This window comes from Salvia miltiorrhiza, chromosome 8, assembly GCF_028751815.1.
Source record: "Salvia miltiorrhiza cultivar Shanhuang (shh) chromosome 8, IMPLAD_Smil_shh, whole genome shotgun sequence".
In the NCBI taxonomy this organism is placed as follows: domain Eukaryota; kingdom Viridiplantae; phylum Streptophyta; class Magnoliopsida; order Lamiales; family Lamiaceae; genus Salvia; species Salvia miltiorrhiza.
Window position 1 is genome coordinate 50,481,123 of NC_080394.1, and position 25,689 is coordinate 50,506,811.

Sequence of the window (25,689 nt, forward strand, 5' to 3'; positions counted from 1 at the left end):
TTTATCAACAGTAAGAACACAAATAAGTATGTAAAGACAGAAAGCTGTAAATAACACAGATAGTTTTACGTGGTTCGGAAAACCTTTTCCTACATCCACGGTCGGTTGATCAGACCAACAATTCACTCCGCAAGTGCTTAACTGGTGCACTGCAAACCGAACCGTGTGCTTACCGGGTGCACACAACCGTTTCACTGAAGAGACCTTACTTCAGTACCCACGCTTCACTCGCGTCGGATTTCTCACTCCTAGCACGACCTTGCACTAGGATCTCACGGAGTCAGAGTACCTTCCTGAACTCCTATTCACTCAAACACTCGGCGTCTTTCTTGCGAAAGGAGGTTTGAAAAACTTGCCAACTATACTTCAAAGAACAAGTTCTTTGGAGCAAGTTTTGACCTGGGCTTCTGGGTAAACAAATATATGCCTAAGGTCTAAGAGAATGTATGTAATCAGTAGTGACTGATTTTGGCTTTGGAATTCTCTTCTTTGATTCAAGCTTTGGGGAGATTTAAGCTTTGGGCTGAGTAGCAATTTCGGCAAAGCTTCAGCTTAGGTCGTTGAATCGGTGAAGATTGAAGTTGATCCTCGAGCGCTATTTATTGGAGAGGTCTTGAATAGATCCGTTGGCGGAGACCGTCATCAAGATTTCTTCCTTTGGAGAGCAATTCGAATTTAGGCTGAGGCTTCAATCTTCGAGGTTCTTTGTTTGGTGGAAACGGCTCTCTTGAGGGACAGAGCTTCAGCTTAGGTCGTTGAATCGGTGAAGATTGAAGTTGATCCTCGAGCGCTATTTATTGGAGAGGTCTTGAATAGATCCGTTGGCGGAGACCGTCATCAAGATTTCTTCCGTTGGAGAGCAATTCGAATTTAGGCTGAGACTTCAATCTTCGAGGTTCTTTGTTTGGTGGAAACGGCTCTCTTGAGGGACAGGAAATGTGACGTCTCTGATAAAGTAGCCACCAAATAGGAATGACCTCTGCAGAGAGGGATGATCCTGAGATCTCTGCATTTAATGCGGCTGTACTGTGTAAGCACGTAACTTCCTTTGAACATTGGAAGTTCAGTCCGAGGAAGAATGTTTAACTGATACTTGACTTTAGTATCAGTCTGCTGAGTCCTCGAAGCACGCATTAAGTAATTAGTTCTGAACTGATTCTTCAACTGAAACTTCAGTTGGTATCTTCAGTCTTCAGTCCTTCAGTCCTTCGGTCCTTCAGTCTTCAGTCTTCAGAACTGCTAACTAAACTAGAAACGAACTCTAACGCTTGAGTTCAAAACAGTTCTAGTCTGTTACAAATAAAACCTAAGGATTTTAGTATCATCAAAATAGAACATGATATTCCATGGGGTTCCCAACACTACTCTTGGGTGCCCTCTCCACCAAAACACTTCTCTTGGCTCGGACATCCTCCACAAGCATTGCCCCCTTCTCATTCTTGTTCCGAAAAATCCAGAATTTCACTTTCTTCTTCTTGGGGGTATGAGTTTTCAAAGACCCCCCCATCATGCTCCAAAAACAAACACATCTCAAAATTCAGAACTTCTTTTGGCTTTGTAGTTTTTTTCTTGGCTTCATACTTGGGCAGCTCATTCTTCTCAACCTCTTCATCCTCCGAATTTGCTAGAAAACTGTCAGCCAAATTAATCACTTCATTCTGGGGAACTTCCTTTGGTGGAGGTTTCTTGAAAATCACAGTTTCCCCATAGGCTTCCAATGTCATCGTCCCCCTTTGCATATCTAGCTTTGCTCCACATGTGGCAAGGAAAGGTCTCCCTAACAGCAAAGGCATCTTTAGATCCTTCGAAATATCCAACACCACAAAGTCGGCTGGGAAGAAAAAATCACTCACCTGCACAAGCACATCTTTCGCAACTCCTAGAGGTTTAGAGCAAGACTTATCAATAAGCTGAATTGTCTTGTTGGTTGGCTTCAAATCCCCCTGCTGCAACTTCCTATAAACTTTGAGAGGCATGACATTTATGCTTGCTCCGGTGTCACACATCACTTTCTCAAATAATGACTTTCCAATCTTCACAAGAATATTGAAGCTGCCCGGATCTTCTCTCTTTGGAGGCAACTGATACTCTTTCACTGCGAGCACCTCCTCAAATTCATTGAATGCACTCTTCTTGTCCATCACAGCCTTCACAATTTGCACTTCATTTGGCTTGTTTCTCAAGATCTCCACGGAAGGAATATTCACAGCCAACTTCTTAAATGTCTCCAAAAATTTGGAACTTTGCTCATCTAATCTTGGCCTCGGGAATGGAAGAGGGGGAGAAACAGAAATACCTTCATCCTCAACTGAATTATCAACCACCCGGATGGAATGACATTGCTGATTTTGCTGAGGCTGTTGTTGTTGGCTCTTCGGATTGAACTGAGTGTTGCTAGGAAATTGGCCTGGCTTGTGCTGTGCAGCTGCTTGGTTAGCCATCTGACCAACTTGAGTCTCCAACATCTGCACCTGCTTAGACAACGCTAAAAATTTTTGCTATATGTTGGAGATTTTGGTCCCCATGTTTGCCTCCATCCCGGTCACCTTCACCAATACTTGCTTCATCATCTCCTCTAGTGAATCCTTCTTCGGCTCATTGATGACTCCTCTACTAGACACAGAAAATCCCGGTGGAGGTTGCAAAGCATTGTTGGGATTGCTATAGGCTAGATTTGGGTGTGGGCGCCCTCCTAGCTGATACTGCTGCTGAAACTGCTGCCCTCTGTTGTACATTCCTGGTTGTACCTTCTGAAAATTTCCATAGTTTTGGCCATTGACAAAATTTACGTTTTCTATGCATATGAGATCTCTCATAGCTTGCTCAGGATGTCCAACAGTCAGACCATTGAACTTTTCATGCAACTCTGCCAGCTGCGCAGCAATCGCTGTCTGCTGCGTAGCCATCGCTGCTTGTTGTGTAACCATTGCTGCAATAGGATCAGAACTGGAAGCAGCTGCAACCTTTTTCAATTGCGCTCTCTCTGATGGCCATTGGCAACTCGTAGCAGCCATACTCTCAATGATGCTCCATGCCTCGGAACTGCCTTTTTGAAGCAGAGAACCTCCTGCAGCTGTATCCATATGCATCCGTGTACGTTCCCCGCAGGCATTGTAGAACATGATCATAAGCGTGCCTTCATCAAATCCATGGCTTGGACACTTTCTGAGCTTTTCCTGATATCGCTCCCAAGTATGCGCCAGCTTTTCTCCCTCATACTGCTGAAACTGCACGATGTCCATCTTCAATTTCAAGGTGAGGCTAGGCGGATGAAACTTGTGTAAGAACGCATGAGCCAAATCCTCCCACACGGTATTCTCTCCCAACTGTAGTGTATGATACCACGACTTCTCTTTATCCCGCAGCGAGAAAGGGAAAAGAGGAAGACAGATAATGTCATCGGGAACACCATTCATCTTTACCGTGCTGCATAGCTCCAGAAAATGCGCTAGGTGCGCATTAGGATCTTCGATCGCATGTCCACCATATTGACTCTGTTGGACCATTGTAATCAAACCCGTTTTCAGCTCAAAATTGTTAACATTGACTCGTGGGGGTTCCTGGTACACATAATGCGGTATGAACGCCTCATTAATAGCGGGTTGCTTCTGAGCCTCTACAGCCTCCTTTTCATCAATCAACTTTTTCAACTGCTCTTGCAGAGCTCGAATTTGAATTTGCTCAGGGGTAGCCATCGTATCTGACTCAGCTCGATTCTTTTGCTTCTTGATATTGCGCAAAGTAGCGTTGATTTCAGGATCAAACTCAAAAAGATAATTACCGTGAGATCTTGTGTTCATACGCAACCTACAAAAACACCACTTAAAAATTAGAACAGAAAAAATAAAAACAAATAAAAACCTGAAGTACTATAAAGTCCTATCGAAAATATTAAAGCAACTTCTAATCAGTCTCTGGCAACGACGCCAAAAAAGTTGATCACTAAATTCTTAGCAGCAAAAATTACTGCAACTAACACAGGTAATTGTAACAAGCAACAAGTAATCGAGTATCGTATCCTTATGGACTGCCACAACGAAACAACTCTAGCTATCTCCTAAACAGACTATAACAGTAGACAAGCAACAGAAAGTAGGAAGGTTTGATTAACACTAAACTCAAATAGCAACAAATAAAATAGGATAAAAACTCAAATAATAAAATACTCTGACCCTAGGGAACGTACTATCGCTAATCAAACACCTGTATTCAACCTATTGATTCAATTACCAATTTAATCCAACCCCGATGAAAGATCACTATATTATTCACAAGCTTCTCTAACGAACACCTTTGAACGTAGATTAATTTACCCCTTTTCACATTCAAGACTCCAAGGAATAAATTAACTCCAAATAGCACATAAAGAATAGCTTCCTATAGTTTCACCTGTTGCATTCAAGACTCAAGGCTAACACTATATCATGCATTCCTGAATCGGCTGAACAATTATCGCATTCAAGATTCAAACTGAACAGCTAGACATGTAAATTATTGATCAGGTAATTCACAAGAAAACAAGCACCAGGAATCATAAATCACAAGTTGGGAGGCAAATTGATATCAACAAATGAAACACACATATTAGATCAACTTTGTACAAACCCTAGGTTCATATAAAAGAACTACCCAGACATCGCAAAAGAAAACATAAACATAATTAAAAAGAACACGATTGTAAAAACTAAATTATATAAAACCGAAAGTAGAACAATTGTAGCAGCTTGAATCTTCAATCTTGATCCAAGCCTTGAAAACTGGAAAAAAATAATAAATTCTAAAGCTATGAAATTGAAAAACAAAAACTGGGAACTAAAAACAATAAAGTTGGGAACCCTAAATAGGTTAAAAATAGGACCTATTTAAAGTGTCAGGGTAAAATACAGTGTTTGGAACCCAGAAGAACTCTAAAAAATGGAAAAACTCGCAAACCCGCCCAATTCGACGGTCGCCGAGTTGACTGCCGTTTTTGTGCTGAAAAATCACCAAATTCGGTGCCTGCCGAATTTAAAACTCGCAGCGTAAAACTGAAACAGAGATTTCGGCAGTTGAAACGGCGCCCGCCGTTTTGGTCGCCGAATTTCTTCTTCAAAATGCCCATTTTCGGCGGTCGACCGCTGAGTTTTGACTGCTGCGCGCGACATTTTTGTTTCAGCCATACCTTTTTCGTCCAAACTCTGAATTATGATCCGTTTGCGCTCACGAACTCCTCTCGAGACGATCTACAACTTCTATTTCAGCACAGTTTTCCAAATTCGAACTCAATAATCCTGAAATTTCCTTCAATGTTCGAGTAAGAATCATGTTTCACAAGATAAAGCAAATTAAGCACAAAACAATCATCCAGCACTCCATTTCCTATAAAATTATCATCATATGAACATTAAAAACCATGGAAACATGAGTGTTATCACCCATACTAAGACTGTAGAAAGTTCGGTGTTCTTCATTTCAGTTTTGGAAACTTCAGTGTTCTCAACACTTCTTTCAGTTTCCTATTTCCTAAAATCATCAGTAGACTCATCAATAATAACATGTGGTATTTCTTCAACACAAAGAGTTTGAGAATTAAACACTCAATAGGCTTTGCTGGATCATTCAGTTCCAGAGTATCCAAGAAAGATTCCTGGATCAGCCTTGCTGTCGAATGTGTTTAACTTCCTTTTGTCATTGTTGTGAATGAAACACCGACAACCAAAATCATGAAAGTATGAGATTGAAGGCTTCATGTTCTTCCATAGCTCGTATGGGTTTTTCCCATGTCTTTGAGTGATGAAGGAGCGATTTTGAGTGTAGCAAGCGTTGTTGACTACTTCAGCCCAAAACTTCAAAGGGAGTTTTGATTCGGCTAGTATTGTCATTGCTGCTTCCTTCAACGACATGTTTCTGCTTTCTGCTACTCCGTTTTGCTGAGGAGTTCTAGCTGCAAAAGTTTGATGACTGATTCCTCACTCTTCGCAGTAGTCACGAATGACGGCATTGAGGAATTTAGTCCCTCTATCTGATCTGATGCCGATGATGTTGACTTCCTTTTCAACGCTTAGTCTTCTCAGCAGCTTTGGCAATTCCAGCAGTGTCTCCCTCTTGTTGTAGAGAAATATGATCTAAGTATATCGAGAATAGTCATCCACGACAACTAAGGTATACTTCCTACCGTTGTAACTTCTGGGAGAGATTGGGCTAAACAGATCCATGTGAAGTAGTTGAAGAATTCTTCCAGAGGAGTGTCCTGATTTTGATTTGAATGGTGTCCTAGTTTGCTTTCCTCTTTGACATGCTTCACATTCTTGCTTCTTCTGGAACACAATAGAGGGTAGGCCCTCTACCAGTTGATGCTTAGCAAGTTTGTTGATAGTTTTGAAGTTGAGGTGGTTGAGTCTCCTGTGCCATAGCCAGTTGAGCTCCGAGCTGCTTTTGCTAATGAGATATGTTTCTGGAGGGCTATCTTCCCATGATACGACGTAGAGACTTCCTTGTCTGATCCCTCTCAGAACCACCTTCTTCTGACTGTTTCTAACAGTGAATTCATCTTTCTTGATCTTCAATGCGAATCCGCTGTCACAAAATTGACTCACAGACAACAAATTATGTTTTAGTCCAAAAACATAGCTAACATTACTGATACTGGCGTTACCCATGTCGAGTACACCATAGCCTTTTGTTTCTCCGATTGAGTTGTCTCCGAATGCAACTTTTGATCCAGCTTTCTCAACATATTGAGTTAGATATTCTTTGTAGCTCGTCATGTGTTTCAAACAGCCGCTATCCAGGTACCAAGTTCTGATCGAAGCTTTAACATCTTCCTTCTTTTTGTGTTTCCTATTTTTGCCCTACAAGGAACAGTTAATTTAGGTACCCAATCAATGTTTGGGTCCTTCATTGTTAGCTCGTGTTCCTTTTGAAACCCATATCTGCTTCAGAACTGGTCTTGGTGCTGATCTCTTGCGCTTTGCTGGTTGTCTGACTGAAGTAGTCGGTACTTCAGTTGGCACATGAGCTATCTTCTGTTGAGCTATCCTTTTGGGAGCCTCACTCTTGTAGAAGCTTTGTCTGGTGCGGTATTGAGGTCTCCTTTGCTCCATTGAGTATCTCCTTTGAGATACGTGAGTCATTCTTGACTGATGATGCGGGACATGAGTCTTATGATGTCCAGTTGCATGCCGTCGTGGTTGACATTTGGCTCGTCTGGAATTATCATAGTTTTGTCTCCATGGATGTTCTTCTCTTCGGAATTGAACTGGTTTCAATTTCTGAATGCTTCTGTTGTTCTTCCCCCTGGACTGGTGAGGAAGATTCTATTTCAGTCCCGATGTTCCTTCCCCATTCTTTGACTGAAATTTGCTTTCCAGTCTTCTCAGTAGAATGAACTGATTGGGGGCCTCTTTGGCTCGTCTGTAGCTTTGTGGAGGAGGAACATTTCTTCTTGCCATCAGTCTTCGCTTCCGAGTCTCTTCCATATCATGATCTCTTGACTCTTCTGAAGTGTTGTCTTCAGAAGCGTTAGTTGCTTCTTTGATCATGATATTATTTCCTTTATTAGCAGGAGCAACCTTTCCTCCGATGCTTTCAACAAGGGATTTTGAAGGAAAGTTGGTCATCATGGGAGACTTGATCATGTAGTCCTTGACTGTTTCTTCCAATTTGTGATTGAGCCTTTTGATTTCATGAGACGCTCTATCACATTCTGATGAAGAAATTTTGAGCTTTTCTTCCGGTCGACTGTTTTCCATGATCAGTCCATCAAGACAAGTTTCATCCGGAAAGTAGATGATTGTTTGATTCTTGATTCGTTCTTCATTGATCTCCTTTTCCATTTTTTGATTCTGCTTGAGAAGATCTTCGAACATCTTCCTTAACTGACAGTGATCAGTCATGAGCTGATCGTACTCGTCAGTTTCATCGACTGAGCTTTCTCCAAATTCTGAGAGATCTCCTGTAAACACCAATAAGTTATTAGTATAAGGAGTTTTTGAGTAAGAGGGGAGATGAGACAGAGGGCTAAAGGTGCTTCTTTGAAGCCTAATCCAATTAGTTCTGCCACAAATCAAGAAAATAGTGGTGGAGAAGGGGAAAATTCGTTGAAGGATAAGAATGTAGCTCTGATTGCTAAGAGGTCAAGTTATGTAGTGTTTACATTGTTTGTGTTGGTTATATATGGGGCTTGGGGTGTGTATCATTACCAGTTTGAGAGTCTGCCTGTACCCTTGGCACTCGAGCATGTCGGAAAGAGAGGGTTTTCGGAGCATGAGGCCATGAAACACGTCGAAGCTTTGACTCAATTAGGCCCGCATACTGTTGGTTCTGATGCTCTGGAGAGTGCAGTGAAGGTAGTCTCTTGCCATCTCATTTATGCCTTTTTCAATTTTATTGTTATTTAGAATCTTATTCTGCACGTTTTATTACATGGATGATGTATGCTCGAAAACTTGTTTGGATTTTATAGAGTTGTCTCTTCAGTTTTGCCAAGATTCGAATGTATTATTTTTTTTATGTTTCATGGCCTCATAGATTTATGATTTTTGGGAGTTTGAGTGAAACGTGGATTTCTTGTTTTTGATTTCTGCTGCAGTATGTGACAGAAGCAGCAGAAATTATAAAGAAAACAGCTCATTGGGAGGTTAATGTGGAGGTTGATCTTTTCCATGTAAAATCTGGTGCTAACAATATGGTTGGTGGCTATTATCGGCCACGCTTTCGGTGTCGTTGGCCATCAGGGCTTGGCTCTCATAATCTGAGCTGGTAGAGTTGAAGTCAGATGATTCTGATGCATCTTCGGATGATCCTGCATCGTCAGCAACCATCGCTTTCTTCTTCGCAAATTTCTGTTCTCTCTTGGCTTTCATCTCCTTTCACTCAGACTGTGTCAACTCAGGGCATTCAGATTGATAGTGCCCTTTCTTCTTGCATCCAAAGCATTCCATATTTTTTAAGTAAAAAACAGTTGACTTTCCTTCTCCGCTTCTGTCTGTGGAATATTTGGACTTGCTTTTTCTTTCTTTTCCTTTGTAGTGCTGCTTGTGGAACTTCCTGTACTTGCAAAACGTAGACTCCATCTTGTTGAATCTTTCAGTCAACAAAGCATATTGACTGAAGAAGTCTTCGGATTTGAGTTCCGCTGGTTCCTTTGACTGCTTCTTGCTTTCTTTTGCTGAAGCCTTCAGCGCAGCTCCTTTTAAGGTTGATGGACCATCTTCATCTGATCCTCCAGCCTTCTTTGTTCCAAGATTTCTCTAAATGTCGAACTCATTTGCCAAGAGATCAGAGAAAAGCTTGTTCGTCGGGAGCCGATTGAATCCTGGCTTGTTTTGATGAGCGACTGAGTAGATCTGCCAATCTCCTCGCGGAAGTGCTCGAAGAATCTTCAAGTTGATTTCTCGTTGTGTGTACTTATCCTTCGAGATGGATTGAACTTCATTCAGGATCTGGTTGAATCTGAGTTCCATCTCATCGACAGATTCATTCTTGAGCATGAGGAATGAGTTGAATTTTTGACAAGCTATTGATAACTTGTTCTCCTTTATCTCCTCGGATCCGATGCACATTCCCTCAAGAATGTCCCACATCTCCTTTGCAATTTTGCACTTGATGATCTTGGTGACGTGCTTGTCTGGAACTGTGCCGGAGATGATGCTTTTGGCGAGGTTGTCAAGCTCATCTTGCTTCATTTCTTCTGTGGTGAAGTCAGCCTTTGGATTGATCTGGACATCATCAAAGGGATCTCTAGATGGATCTAGAGGAACTCTTTTGACTACCTCAGTGATGATGATGGGTCCACTGGTGATGACTTCCCACATTCGGCAATGTTGGGCGGTGAGGAAGCTTTCAAGCCGAAACTTCCATATGTCGTATTTTTCAATACTAAACATAGGTAGTGAGGATACTCTGCTGTGGTTAGTCTCCATATAAAAAGAGAGAACATAAAACAACAGATAGGAAAAGCAATAAGCACTTTTTGAAAAAGAAAAAGGTTTTCGAGACCTTTAAGGAAAAGGATCTAGTTCAGTAGAACCTAATCAAAACAGAATTGTTCTTGCGAACAGCCTGCTCTGATACCAATTGTTAGGTCTGGAGGGTCTCGAATAGGTGTATGGGAGGGAGAGAAATACACCTATAGGCTATTTTTGATGTTCACAAGAGATTAAAACAAAACTTCAAACACAAACTCACACAACCTGTTCACAGAAAAGAGTTTTCACCAAAATAGGGTTGACGACTGATACTGAATACTCTTCAGTAGGGAGTTATCAGTTAAGTAAAAAGACCTTAACTGATGCACGTAAGGCTTCAGTCGACTTTGATAAAAAGAGATGTTAAGAATCTTACTGACTATCAGAAGATAGATCAGTTAGACTGATAACATATGCAGTGGAAAACTTTTATTTTGCAATAGCCTGTGAGTTAAGCACATGGTCAGTCACTGGGTTTCTCTTTGCTATTAATCAGTTTTTAGTTTACGAAGGGAAGAACACAAGTAAGAAAGTAAATACTGAAAGCTGTAAACAACACAGAGATTTTTACGTGGCTCGGAAAACACTTCCTACATCCACGATCGATTGATCAGACCAACTACTTCACTGGCAAGTGCTTACGGGTGCACTGCAAACCGATGCTCGTGCTTACGGGTGCACAGCAAACTTGAACGTGTGCTTGCGGGTGCACACAACCGAAACAACTGAAGATCCAATCGTCAGTACCAACATACCTTGTTGGATTTCTCACTCCTAGCACGCACTGGGCACCAGGACCTTACGGAGACAGAACACCTTTCTGAACTCTTTTTTCACACAAACACTCAATTCGGTCGGTTGAAGAGAGGTTTGAAAACTTGCCAACTAAACTTCAAAGAATAAGTTCTTTGGAGTTAGTTTGACCTAGGCTTTGGATAAACAAAGTCTGCCTAAGGTCTAAGAGAATATGTGTAATCAGCAGTGACTGATTTTTGGCTTTGGGATTCTCTTATTCGATTCAAACTTTGGAGAGTTTAGGCTCTAAGGTGAGTAAAGATTTTGGCAGTGTTTCAGCTTATGTTGTTGAATCGGTGAAGATTGAAGTGATCTTCGAGCGCTATTTGTAGGAGACGTCTTGAATAGATCCGTTGGCGGAGAAGGTCTTCAAGATTTCTTCCGTTAGACAGTAATTTGAACTTGGGCTGAGGCTTCAATCTTCGAGGTTCCTTGTTTGGTGAGAACGGCTACTTTGAAGAGTAGGAGATGCGACATCTCTGAAAAGGTAATCACCAAAAAGGAATGGCCTCTGCTAGGGGTGTCAAAATGGGCCGAGAATGGCCCGGCCCGATAGGCCCGCCCGTAGTTTTGGCCGGGCTGGGCTAGGATTTTCAAGGCCCAAAAAAATCCGGGCCTCCCTGGCCCGGCCCATGCGGCCCGCGGGCCAAAAAGCCCGCCGGGCTTTCGGGCCCAAATCGGCCCATCAGTATATTAGGTGAAAATTTCAAAAATTTATATCTCCTCCCAAATCCCAATGGACCCAACCCAATCTAAGTCCATTTCTTTAATTGACGACAATGACGAGTCAAAGTCTAACTTAAGATTTAAATTACCAATCAACAATCAATATTAAATTATTTTTACTTGAAAGATTTATTTATTTTTGATTATTTTTTTGGTTGTTATTTGATTCCAATTGATTTGATTACTGTATTAATTCATTTGTGAATAAATCGTTTTCAGTTTTTGTTGTTTTTGCAATTAGTTTTTGTTTTTTACTTGTATTCATATTATTTACATTTAGTATTAGTCATATTTGTTTACATTTAATTTTAGTCAATTACGTAATTTAGATGTAGATTGTTTAAGGCCCTTTTTATTTCATCGAATTTGTCTTCAATTTTTTTCTTTAAATTTGATTTAATTTATTAATTTTTGAAACTATATATATATATATATATATATATATATATATATATATATATATTAATTTATTAATTTTGACCCGTTTTGGCCCGGCCCGCCCGGCAGCCCGTATAGGGCCGGGCTGGGCTTCATTGTTCGAGGCCCGTTGAAATTTTGGGCCGGCCCGACCCGGTCCAAAAAATTGCCTAGGCCCGCTGGGTTGGGCCGGGCCGGGCCGGCCCGCAATGTTTGACAGCTCTAGCCTCTGCAGAGAAAGGATGATCCTGAGATCTCTGCATTTAATGCGGCTGTACTTCTGGAGTGCGTGGCTTCCTTTGAACGTTGGAGGTTCTGTTCGAGGAAGAATGTTTAACTGATACTTGACTTTAGTATCAGTCTGCTGATTCCACGTGGCTCGCATTAAGTAATCAGTCAAAATTGATTCTTCGACTGACGCTTCAGTCGGCAACTTCAGTCCTCAGTCTTCAGTCTTCAGAACCGCAACCAAACTAGAAAAAGAACTCTAACACTTGAGTTCAAGCAGTTATAGTCTATTATAAAAGAAACCTAATGATCATTTTGGTATCATCAAAACAAGGATTATGATATTTCACTAAGTTCCCAACAAAAATGTCTCCAACAGACGGCCAAAAATTGACACCAATGCCAAAATCGATGGCAGCAGAAAACAAAATAGCAAAGCTCATCACGTCAAAATCGTAACTCATTGAGCTTAAAATATCGAACCAAACTAAGGCTGTCATACCGGCAACAGCAATACCGGCAATAATGCTATAAGATAACAATAAAAAATGCATGCTAGCAAGCTACGAATTTCAGAAGCGAGGGCTCCCTCATGCTCACATCATTCTTTTTATTAAGAGCGAAGCTCAACGTTACTTGATAGCGAATATAGACGATTTCATATGTACATAAATTCCAAAAAGAGAAGAAAATCTCGAACTATACAACGCAATTGCTGAATGTATGATGCACGGTCCTCGCGGTCCAGACAGATTAAACTCACCTTGCATGGTGAATTCAAAGTGCTCAAAGAGATACCCAAAGGACTACACTGATCATACAAAACTTGATGATAACGGATACCCAACCTATATGAGGAGAGGCACAGGAATAACCGTGGATAAAAATGGATTTTTACTTGATAATAGGTTCGTTGTTCAGTACAATTCATATTTAATTTTAAAGTATCGAGCTCGCATCAATGTTGAGTTCTGCAATCAAATGTTCAGGATTGACAAACCATGAAATAAAATTGAAGAAGGGATGCATCATCATGCTTCTTAGAAATATCGATCCGTCCAATGAGTTGTGCAATGGAACGAGGATGATAGTTACTAAAATAGGAGAATGTGTGATTGAAGCAAAACTGATTTCAGGAAATAATGTGGGTAAGAAATTTCCAATTGCTACAAAGGTCATGAGTCCGTCGGATTTCACTAAATTTTTGATCCGGTTTCAGAGGTGACAGTTTCCCTTAAGTGTTTCTTATGCTATGACTATAAACAAAAGCCAATGACAATCTCTTTCAAACGTAGGACTTTACCTACCAAAACCCGTATTCAGTCATGACCAGCTGTATGTTGCAATCTCACGAGTCACTAGTAAAAAAGGTCTCAAAGTTTTGATATGTGACGAGAATGGTCAGACAAGCAATACAACAACTAACCTGGTATACAATGAAATTTTTGATAGATTGAAAGGTAAATACGATTTAACTTTGATCATCTTATTCATATCTTTATAGACCAGTAGCATTCATTAAGCATTTATAATGCTATTTACTTAACACTGCTATTCTAGATGGATGAGAATGAGTATTAGATTTCTATGTATGAAAATTGCTTATGTATATCGTATCTTTTACTTGCAGAGGCTATGTGCGGATCTACAATTCTGGATTTAGAAACTTCCTCTTCAAGCCAAAGCTTATGAAGGTTATTGTAGATTCAGGATTTAAAGTGAGGAATTGGAAATGATTGTTGTATTGCTTGCTTTCGAAGATGTGGCCAATTGTCTGGTTAGTGAGTTGTTGTGTTGAGTACCATTGCCTTTACTTTTCGTAAGTGAATTATGGCCTGATGTTCTACGAGTTAGTTTTCTTATATGTCGTACATAACAATAATAATTATTTAAGTATTCATTCTACAATAGAACAAAGATATAAAAAAATATGTCACACTAAAACTTCTACAGACAATATCAAATTAAAATAATAACATATATATCACCAATATAATTAACAATAAAATTTATTATAAATTATACTATAAAATAATGACCCGTCGAAAGTATTGATAATAGGAAACACAAATGCATGTTGGTGTTTTTGTTGACAAATCTGAAGCCACAATGTTATCAATTCTTCCCCGCGCTCATGTTGATTCATTTTTGGTTCATCTTTGTTTTGTCCGAGGACGGACAATAGTTCAAGTTTGGGGGGTTGATAAACATGCATTTTTGCCTCTTGGTGTGTCATATTTGATGCTTAGTTGTGAGGATTTTGTGTGTTTGATGATTTATTTGAGCATTTATTGGTTTATTGTTAAGAACTTGTTACTTCCTTATTGTTTGAATGAATTTTCAGAAATAATGAAGCACAATTTGGAAGAATTATCTGAAATACAAGTTGTAGGGCATCTCGATGAAATTCATGAGCACAAACGGATCATAAATTGGAGTTCAGACGAGAAAGATATGACCGAAACAAGAAAGTCACGCACAACTGTGAATAGTGCTCAACGGGATTTACAGGAATTTTCGGAATTTTGGGCTTTTATCAGTATTTTCGAGCTCTGTACAGTATTTGACACCTTGGCCTATAAATACCCCTCAAAAGCTTCAAGAAAAAATATCCAGATTTTACTTTTATCATATTCTACTTTTCTTGAGAGTTGAGAGAGATAGACGGAGAAGACCTCAAGAGCAAGAACTGAAGATTCACATATTTCCCTACGGTTTTATTTGTTGAATGTTTATCTGTTTTCTTGAGATTTTTATTCTAATTTATATATCTATGTGTGGTTAGAATCCTTTATTCCCAGGGTTTAGCCAGTAAACAGATTTGAATTTATGACTGTGTTTGATTCAATTAATCAAGTTATTATTCCTTTTTATGTTCTTGTTTATATTGTTTGCTTTATTGATTGGCCGCCAATTTAACATAATCATAGGTTTTAATTTGAGATCAGGAGATGATAATTATTACCTAAACTAAGAACATAGAACACATTTATTTTAATTCTAATGGAAATTGGTATTTGTGAGGACATTAATCCTATGAACTTTTAGGAGTTGCATGTTAGACTTAGAAGTGTGATCCGGGGACGATAGTCTTGCATGTAATAAACTGTTTGTATGCCACATGAGTGGGTATAGACTAGCTTTGAGATTGTCCTAGGAGAATTTATCTTGATTGTTGAATTGAATCTGTTGAGATTTCCAATCTGTTGAAACCTTTACCTTGGGATAATTTATTTCTATTTGATTCTTCCCTGCAGCTTGATTTCTTTCTTTCCTGTTATTTATTTATTTAGTTTAAAATAAAAAGCTTTCAATTTCGGTTATCCAGATAGATGATTAGTATCTAGGATATAAATTGATTTTAATTGGTCTCTATGGATTCGACTTTGTTTGCCACTATACATAATTGCACCCGTGCACTTGCGATATGCTAAGAAATTATCGAATAGTTGCAGATTATGATCTTTGAATATGACATTCATACTTTGCAAGTATTATGTAATATTAGTGTTGGTATTATCATGAAATTTATGCTTTTTACAAGTATTATATGTTAGGTCCGGAGGGTCTCGAATAGGTGTATTGGGGGGGGGGATGGAATACACCTATAGGCTATTTTTCTCAGTGAAAACAAAACTTCAAATTGAAATTGATTCAACCTGTTTACTGAAAAAAGTTTTGTCAAAACAGTGTTGACGACTGATACTGAATACTCTTCAGTAAGGAGTTACCAGTTAAGTCAAGACTTTAACTGATACACGTAAGGCTTCAGTCGAGTTTGATAAACAGAGAGATGTTATGAATCTCACTGACTATCAGATGATAAATCAGTTAGACTAATAACACACGCAGTGGAAAACTTTTGTTTCGAAATAGCCTGTGAAATTAATCACGTTGTCAATCAGTTAAGTTTCTCTTTGCTATTAATTAGTTTTTAGTTTACGAAGGGAAGAACACAAGTAAGAAAATAAATACTGAAAGCTGTAAACAACACATAGATTTTTACGTGGTTCGGAAAACACTTCCTACATCCACGGTCGGTTGATCAGACCAACAACTTCACTGGGCAAGTTCTTACAGATGCACTGCAAACCGATGCGTGTGCTTACGGGTGCACAGCAAACCTAAACGTGTGCTTGCGGGTGCACACAAACCGAGACAACTGAAGATCATATCTTCAGTACCAACACACCTGGTTGGATTTTTCACTCCTAGTGCACATTGGGCACTAAGACCTCACGGAGACAGAACACTGGTCTGAACTCATTTTCGACACAAACACTCAATTCGGTTGGTTGAAGAGAGGTTTGAAAACTTTGCCAACTAAACCACAACGAACAAGTTCTTTGCAGTCAGTTTTACCTAGGCTTTGGATATTCAATATTTGCCTAAGTTATAAGAGAATGTATGTAATCAGCAGTGACTGATTTTTAGGCTTTGTGATTCTCTTCTTCGATTCAAACTTTGGGAGGCTTGGTTTTGCTGAGTAACGAATTCGACAGCGTTTAAGCTTATGTCGTTGAATCGGTGAAGATTGAAGTGATCCTCGAGCACAATTTATAGGAGACGTCTTGAATAGATCCGTTGGCGGAGATGGTCTTCAAGATTTCTTCTGTTAGAGAGTAATTTGAACTTGGGCTGAGGCTTCAATCTTCGAGGTTCCTTGTTTGGTGAGAACGACTACTTTGAAGAGCAGGAGATGCGGCATCTCTGAAAAGGTAATCACCAAAAAGTAGTGGCCTCTGCAGAGAAAGGACGATCCTGAAATCTCTGTATTTAATGCGGCTGTACTTCTGGAGTGCGTGGCTTCCTTTGAACGTTGGAGGTTCAGTCCGAGGAAGAATGTTTAACTGATACTTGACTTTAGTAACAGTCCGTTGAATCCACGTGGCTCGCATTAAGCAATCAGTCGAAACTGATCCTTCGATTGATAAGTCAAATATCAATATTAATTTGACTTTGCCTTAATCATTACATCAGTCGGTATCTTCAGTCTTCAGTCATTCGTTCTTTAGTCTTCAGTCTTCAGAACATCAACTAAACTAGAGAAAGAACTATAACACTTGAGTTCGAGCAGTTCTAGTCTATTACAATTGAAACCTATATCGATTTTGGTATCATCAAAACTAGGATTTGGATATTTCATTAAGTTCTCAACAATTTCCCCTTTTTGATGATGCTAAAACCACACAACAGTTCTAAGCAAGAAAAAGATTGAACTCAAAGCACAAGTTATTAAACAGGGTGAATTATATTCCCCCTTAACAATATAACCTAAAACTTGCACTTCGAAGAAAGAACACAACAGTTCTAAGAAATTGAACGAGGACAAAACTAAAAGACAATAATCAGAGCCTGGACAAAAAGTTATTGTCTTCAAGTTGACATCAAAAAGAAGTTTTTTTCATTAAAAATAACCGATGAGAAATCAGTTGAGGTACAGAGCAAGACATACAAGGGAGTAAAAACAACAAAGAAAAACACATGGGAACCTATGGACAAACACATGGAAACCCATGAACTCCAGCAGTCTGCTCGTCTACGCCTTGAACTTCTTTGATCTTCATCTTCATCTTCATGTTCCTAAGCTTGTTCCTTTCACACTTATTTTTCATTGACTTGAGGTCTTACTGGAACGTCATCCTTAAAACTTCTGGTGATCCTTTTGCTTTACCATTGTCAGTCTTTCGAGAAGATGCAAAGAACCACCTTTGAGAAGATTTTTCTCTGACTTCTATTTTTCCCCTTTTTGGCAACATCAAAAAGAGAGCTAATGATGGAAGCTATGATCAGATGATACCCAACTCCTAGTCTCAGAAACTCGTGAGAGGATTCGAGAAGGGGATGAGTCCAGAGATGCAGAAGAGGAAGACGCCAGTGGGGGGAGGGATGAGCAGAGAGACGGAGAAGTGAAGAAGGTCGAGAGATGAAGAAGAGAAGCGTGAAGGAAATGAGAGTATGCATAGCATCTTGGAGATATTCATGTGATGCAGCTATACATACGGACCTGCAAGGGGTAAGGAGAGAAGAAGAGGTGGGGAAGAGGAGTGTTTGAGGTGAGGAGGGAGATGATAGAAATGCATGGCGTGCCTTTGGTGAAAGAAGTAGTGCAAAAGAGTGGCTCGTCATGTAAACGGAGAAGGGATGTGAGAAGGAAAAATCAAATCAGTGACAGTCGTGAGGACTAACACTGTCGATTTGTCGGTACGAGGTCTTTGAAGAAAGGACCATGTACAGCTGGTGATGCCGGCAGACAACGAGAGAAAGAGCTCGTTGTTGTTGCATGCCATGGAGGTGAGCAAGATATGTGAAATAAGCTTGATAACCTCCTGAAGCTTAGGAGCTTCTTGGCGCCTGGCATTAGGATGGAAGACACTCGTGTCACTGGATATAAGTGAGGGTAGAAACAAGCTTGACGTCGGAGAGACGTTGAGATCCAGTGGAAGGGTCCTGTGAAGACCAAGTGTGTGAGCGTCATTCTCCCACTCCATGACTTCGTTGTCATTGAACTCTTCTTGATCGGAACGAAATTCTTCTACAACTTTTGAAAGTATGAAATTCTCACAGAGAAGGCTGTGGAGAGATGTTAGTTGAAGAAGAAAACAATTGAAGACATCGAGGTATATATAGACTATATTGCCAAGATAGAAGATGAAAAAGTTTTTTGAAAAAGGTGCCTAAAATCTTTTTGAAGAAAAATTTCACGTCCGTCGTCACTGCAGAGGACGGAAGCTTCAAAAGGTAAGGAAAATCATTACATTTTGTCAAATCAATGAGATTTTCAAGATTTTCATTTCAGAGGCAAAAAGATTGGAAAAACTTTAAGTAAAGAATGAGGAAAAGTTAAAGCAATTTTTAAATCTTCTTAAAAGTATTTGTCCTTCACGGATATTTCATTTTCCAACAATCAGTTAAAGATTTTGAAACAAACCGATCAGTTAGAGAAAGGTTTTTGAAGACTATCAAAGACTCATAACTGAATTAACTGATTTTCACAGGTAAGTTGAAGATACTTACTGATCGACTGATCATTGTAGTCAGTCGATACCACTGTTTCTGGTTGACTTATAAGAATAAGTTCCCCTTCAGATGAAGACTCATCTTCTTTGATTTCCACGTCAGCAGTTGAGGAACACAAGTTGGCTAAGCAACAGTCATCGTGACTGCAGTTGAGTTCTTCAAACACAACATTATTCTTCAAGGTTGATGAGGCCGATCCTTCCACAAAGATCGTTGAACCTATCTTCAGGAAGAGCTTTTGTTCAGTAAGTCTGTTATCTGAACTGCGGTCGGATTCATTCAATAAAGACATTCTTCTTTTCCACATGATCACGAATGAAGTGATGTCGGATTGCAATATGTTTGACTCTTGTGTGATGAACTGGATTATGTGAGATTGCAATAGCACTGGAGCTGTCGCAAAATATTGGGACTTCCTTTTCTTTGATCCCGTAGTCCTTCAGTTGTTGGACTAGCCATAGGAGTTGTGAACAACAGCTTCCCGCAGCAACATATTCAGCTTCAGTTGTAGAAGTGGCGACTGAAGTCTGTTTCTTTGAAAACCAAGAGATAAGTTCATTGCCTAGGAATTGACAAGTTCCCGAAGTTGATTTGCTATCAATTTTACATCCTGCAAAATCAGTGTCTGAGTATCCGGAGAGCTTGAAGTCGTCGTCAGCTGGATACCACAATCCTAAGTTGGGTGTGCCTTTGAGATATCGCAGAATTCGTTTTGCTGCATCCATATGAGCTTCCTTTGGATCCGACTGATATCTTGCACAACCCCGACTGCATACGCGATATCTGGTCTGCTAGCAGTTAAATACAATAATGACCCAATGATTTCTCTGTATTTGGTTGATGATACAGATTTTCCTTCCGATCCTGGATCTACCTTCCACTTTGTGTTCATCGGAATCTTGACTGATTTCATGTGCTGAATACCGAACTTGGCGATCAGTTCCTTGGCGTACTTCGACTGATTAATCAGTATTCATTCGCTAGTCTGCTTGACTTGTAATCCAAGAAAGAAATTCATTTCTCCCATCATGGACATCTGAAACTTCTTAGTCATAATGTCAGCAAACTTCTTGCACATTCGTTCGGATTTGGATCCGAAGATTATGTCATCGACATAAATTTGAACAAGTAGGAGATCTTCTCCTTCTTTCAGAGTGAATAGGGTTCTGTCAACAGATCCTTTCTTGAATCCTTGTTCTACCAGATACTCAGAAAGAGTATCATACCATGCTCTTGGATCTTGTTTCAATCCATAGAGCGATTTCTTCAGCTTGTACATCTTTTCTGGTCCAGCAACCTCAAAACCCGGAGGTTGTTCCACATAGACTTCATCGGTGAGCACTCCATTGAGAAATGCGCACTTCACATCCATTTGGTGTACTTTGAATCCTTTGTGAGTGGCAAAGGCTAAGAAGAGCCTGACTGCTTCCAGTCTTGCAACAGGTGCAAAGGTTTCATCGTAGTCGATTCCTTCTTCTTGACTGTATCCTTTGGCTACTAGCCTTGCTTTGTTTCTCACCACGTGACCTTCTTTGTCTTTCTTATTTTTGAAAATCCATTTTAAACCAATCACTTTTGCATCATCTGGTCGATCCACCAGTTCCCAAACTGAATTCCGATTGAATTCATTGAGTTTTTCTTGCATTGCGATGACCCATTGAGTAGACTTTAGAGCTTCTTCAATGTCCTTGGGCTCTGTAGATGATAAGAAACAGTTGAAGTTCTTATATTCATTGATGCAGTTTTGGTTTATGCCGTAGACGAGGTTGCACATTGATCTTCGAGTCTTCACACCGTCTGATGGTTCTCCGATGATGTTCTCCTTTAAGTGGAGTTCAAACCATCTTCGATACTTCTTGATTTCTTCTGGCGATGGTGGAGGTTTTTCAGTCAGAATGGTTCTGAGTCCTTCAAAAGTTTCTCGAGCAGGGGAGTGTTGAACTGGTGTTGCTGCAGCAGGTACAACTTGATCTTCGACTGTCGGAGTTCTCCCTTGGCTGATACCATCTGTAGTAACTCCAATCAGATCTTCAGACCTTTGACTGATCTTCTGATATTGAAGCTTTTCAGTATCCTCTTCTTTTTCTGGTCCCCACACCAAAACTGTGGAGGGTTCGGTGCTTTTCATTTCAGTTCTGGAAACTTCAGTGTTCTCAGCACTTCTTTCAGTTTCATGTATCCTGAAATCATCAGTAGACTCGTCAAAAATAACATGTGGTGTTTCTTCTACACAAATAGTTTGAGAGTTAAACACTCGATAGGTTTTGCTGGATCGTTTAATTCCAGAGTATCCAAGAAAAATTCCTGGATCAGCCTTGCTATCGAATGTGTTTAACTTCCTTTTGTCATTGTTGTGAATGAAACACCGACAACCAAAATCATGAAAGTATGAGATTGAAGGCTTCATGTTCTTCCATAGCTCGTATGGGGTTTTCCCATGTCTTTGAGTGATGAAGGAGCGATTTTGAGTGTAGCAAGCGTTGTTGACTGCTTCAACCGAAAACTTCAAAGGGAGTTTTGATTTAGCTAGTATTGTCCTTGCTGCTTCCTTCAACGACATGTTTCTGCTTTCTGCTACTCCGTTTTGCTGAGGAGTCCTAGCTGCAGAAGTTTGATGACTGATTCCTCACTCTTCGCAGTAGTCACGAATGACGGCATTGAGGAATTCAGTCCCTCTATCTGATCTGATGCCGATGATGTTGACTTCCTTTTCAACGCTTAGTCTTCTCAGCAGCTTTGGCAATTCCAGCAGTGTCTCCCTCTTGTTGTAGAGAAATATGATCCAAGTATATCGAGAATAGTCATCCACGACAACTAAGGTATACTTCCTACCGTTGTAACTTCTGGGAGAGATTGGGCTAAACAGATCCATGTGAAGTAGTTGAAGAATTCTTCCAGAGGAGTGTCCTGATTTTGATTTGAATGGTGTCCTAGTTTGCTTTTCTCTTTGACATGCTTCACATTCTTGCTTCTTCTGGAACACAATAGAGGGTAGGCCCTCTACCAGTTGATGCTTAGCAAGTTTGTTGATAGTTTTGAAGTTGAGGTGGTTGAGTCTCCTGTGCCACAGCCAGTTGAGCTCCGAGCTGCTTTTGCTGATGAGATATGTTTTTGGAGGGCTATCTTCCCATGATACGACGTAGAGACTTCCTTGTCTGATCCCTCTCAGAACCACCTTCTTCTGACTGTTTCTAACAGTGAATTCATCTTTCTTGATCTTCAATGCGAATCCGCTGTCACAAAATTAACTCACAGACAACAAATTATGTTTTAGACCATAATCCAGCTTTCTCAACATATTGAGTGAGATATTCTTTGTAGCCCGTCATGTGCTTTGAGCAACCGCTATCCTGGTACCATGTTTTGATCGAGGCTTTAACTTCTTCTTTCTTTTTGAGTTTCCTGTTTTTGCCCTGCAAGGAAGAGTTAATTTAGGTACCCAATCAAGGTTTGGGTCCTTCATTGTTAGCTCGTGTTCCTTTTGGAACCCATATCTGCTTCAGAACTGGTCTTGGTGCTGATCTTTTGCGCTTAACTGGTTGTCTGACTGAAGTTGTTGGTGTTTCAATTGGCACATGAGCTTTCTTCTGTTGAGCTTTCCTTTTAGGAGCCTCGCTTTTGTAGAAGCTTTGTCTGGTGCAGTATTCAGGTGTCCTCTGCTCCATTGAGGGTCTTCTTTGAGATGCGTGAGCTATCCTTGACTGATGGAGTCTTGACTGATGTTGTGGAACATGAGTCTTATGATGTCCAGTTGCACGCTGTTGTGGATGACCGTTGGCTCTTCTGGACTTATCATAGATATGACTCCATAGTTGTTGTTCTCTTCGGAACTGAACTGACTTTAGTTTCTAATTGCTTCTGTTGTTCTTCCTCCTGAACTAGGGAGAAAGACTCTGTTTCAGTCCCAATGTTCCTTCCCATATTTTGACTGAAATCTGCTTTCCAGTCTTCTTAGTAGGATGAACTGGTTGGGGGCTTCCTTAGCTCGTCTGTAGCTCTGAGGAGGAGGAACATTTCTTCTTTCCATTAGTTTTAGCTTCTGAATTTCTTCCATATCATGATCCCTAGACTCTTCTGAAGTGTTGTCTTCATAAGTGTTACTTACTTCCTTGATCATGATATTATTTCCTTTATCGGCAGGAGCCACCTTTCCTCCGATGCTTTCCACAAGAGCTTTTAAAGGAAAGTTAGTCATCATGGGAGATTTCATCATGCAGTCTTTGACTGTTTCGTCCAATTTGTGATTGAGCCTCTTGATTTCATGAGATGCTCTGTCACATTCTGATGTAGAAATTCTGAGCTTTTCTTTCAGTCGACTGTTCTCCATGATCAGTCCATCAAGACAGGTTTCATCTGGAAAGTAGATGATCGTCTGATTCTTGATTCGTTCTTCATTGATCTCCTTTTCCATTTTCTGATTCTGCATGAGAAGATCTTCGAACATTTTCCTTAACTGACAGTGATCAGTCATGAGCTGATCGTACTCTTCAGTTTCATCGACTGAGCTATCTCCAAATTCTGAGAAGTCTCCTGTAAACAACAAGGAGTTATCAGTATAAGGAGTTTTTGAGTAAGAGTTTACCTCTGGCCCATTCATTCCGTTGTCGTAGCTATTTTCGGCCACGCTTTTGGTGTCGTTGGCCATGAGGGCTTGGCTTTCATCATCTTAGCTGGTGGAGTTAAGGCAGATGATTCTGATGCATATTCGGAAGATCCTACATTGTCAGCAACCATCGCTTTCTTCTTCGCATATTTACGTTCTCTCCTAGCTTTCATCTCTTTGCGCTCAGACTGCGACACTTCAGAGCATTCAGATCGATAGTGCCCTTTCTTCTTGCATCCATAGCATTCCACATCTTTTAGATCAATAGCAGTTGACTTTCTTTCTCCGCTTCTGTCAGTGGAATATCTGGACTTGCTTTCTCTTTCTTTTCCTTTGTAGTGCTGCTTATGGTTAGTCTCCATCGAAAAGGGAAAATAGAATACAACAGACAAGAAAAGCAATAAGCACTTTTTGAAAAAGAAAGGTTTTCGAGACCTTTGAGGAAAAGCATCTAGTTCTGTAGAACCTGATCAAAGCAAAATTATTCTTGCGAACAACCTGCTCTGATACCAATTGTTAGGTCCGGAGGGTCTCGAATAGGTGTATGGGGGGGGATACACCTATGGGCTATTTTTCTCAGTGAAAATGAAACTTCAAATTCAAATTGATTCAACCTGTTTACTGAAAAGAGTTTTGTCAAAACAGGGTTGACGACTGATACTAAATACTCTTCGGTAAGGAGTTATCATTTAAGTCAAAGACTTTAACTGATACACGTAAGGCTTCAGTCGAGTTTGATAAATAGTGAGATGTTATGAATCTCACTGACTATCAGAGGATAGATCAGTTAGACTGATAACACACGCAGCAGAAAACTTTTGTTTTGAAATAACTTGTGAAATTAATCACGTTGTCAATCAGTTAAGTTTCTCTTTGCGATTAATCAGTTTTCAGTTTATGAAGGTAAGAGCACAAGTAAGAATATAAGTACTGAAAACTGTAAATAACACATAAATTTTTACATGGTTTGGAAAACACTTCCTACATTCACGGTCGGTTGATCAGACCAACAACTTCACTGGGGAAGTGCTTACGGGTGCACTGCAAACCGATGCGTATGCTTACGGGTGCACAGCAAACCTGAACGTATGCTTGCGGGTACACACAAAACGAGACAACCGAAGATCCTATCTTCAGTACCAACACACCTGGTTGGATTTCTCACTCCTAGCGCACATTGGGCACTAATACCTCACGGAGACAAAACACTGGTCTGAACTCCTTTTCGACACAAACACTCAATTCGGTTGGTTGAAGAGAGGTTTGAAAACTTTGCCAACTAAACCACAAAGAACAAGTTCTTTGCAGTCAGTTTTACCTAGGCTTTGGATATTCAATATTTGCCTAAGTTCTAAGAGAATGTATGTAATCAGCAGTGACTGATTTTTGGGCTTTGTGATTCTCTTCTTCGATTTAAACTTTGGGAAGGCTTGGTTTTGCTGAGTAACAAATTCGGTAGTGTTTCAGCTTATGTCGTTGAATCGGTGAAGATTGAAGTGATCCTCGAGCACAATTTATAGGAGACGTCTTGAATAGATCCGTTGGCGGAGATGGTCTTCAAGATTTCTTCCGTTGGAGAGTAATTTGAACTTGGGTTGAGGCTTCAATCTTTGAGGTTCCTTGTTTGGTGAGAACGACTACTTTGAAGAGCAGGAGATGCGACATCTCTGAAAAGGTAATCACCGAAAAGGAGTGGCCTCTGCAGAGAAAGGACTATCCTGAAATCTCTGCATTTAATGCGGCTGTACTTCTGGAGTGTGTGGTTTCCTTTGAACGTTGGAGGTTCAGTCCGAGGAAGAATGTTTAACTGATACTTGACTTTAGTATCAGTCCGCTGAATCCACGTGGCTCGCATTAAGTAATCAGTCGAAACTGATCCTTCGACTGATAAGTCAAATATCAATATTTGACTTTGCCTTAATCGTTACATCAGTCAGCATCTTCAGTCATTCA

The 25,689-nt window shown here is 40.1% G+C and overlaps 1 protein-coding gene and 1 pseudogene across 1 annotated transcript; both read left to right on the forward strand.

The window, feature by feature from the left end:
- The first annotated feature begins 7,983 nt into the window (after window positions 1-7,983).
- On the forward strand, window positions 7,984-8,886 carry LOC130998621 (uncharacterized). Its single transcript, XM_057924034.1, has 3 exons — window positions 7,984-8,327; window positions 8,570-8,672; window positions 8,744-8,886. The coding sequence occupies exons 1-3, from the start codon at window positions 7,986-7,988 to the stop codon at window positions 8,884-8,886; spliced, it is 588 nt and encodes a 195-aa protein (XP_057780017.1). The 5' UTR covers window positions 7,984-7,985.
- Window positions 8,887-13,074: 4,188 nt separating this feature from the next.
- On the forward strand, window positions 13,075-23,010 carry LOC130998622 (uncharacterized; annotated as a pseudogene).
- The last annotated feature ends 2,679 nt before the right edge of the window (window positions 23,011-25,689 follow it).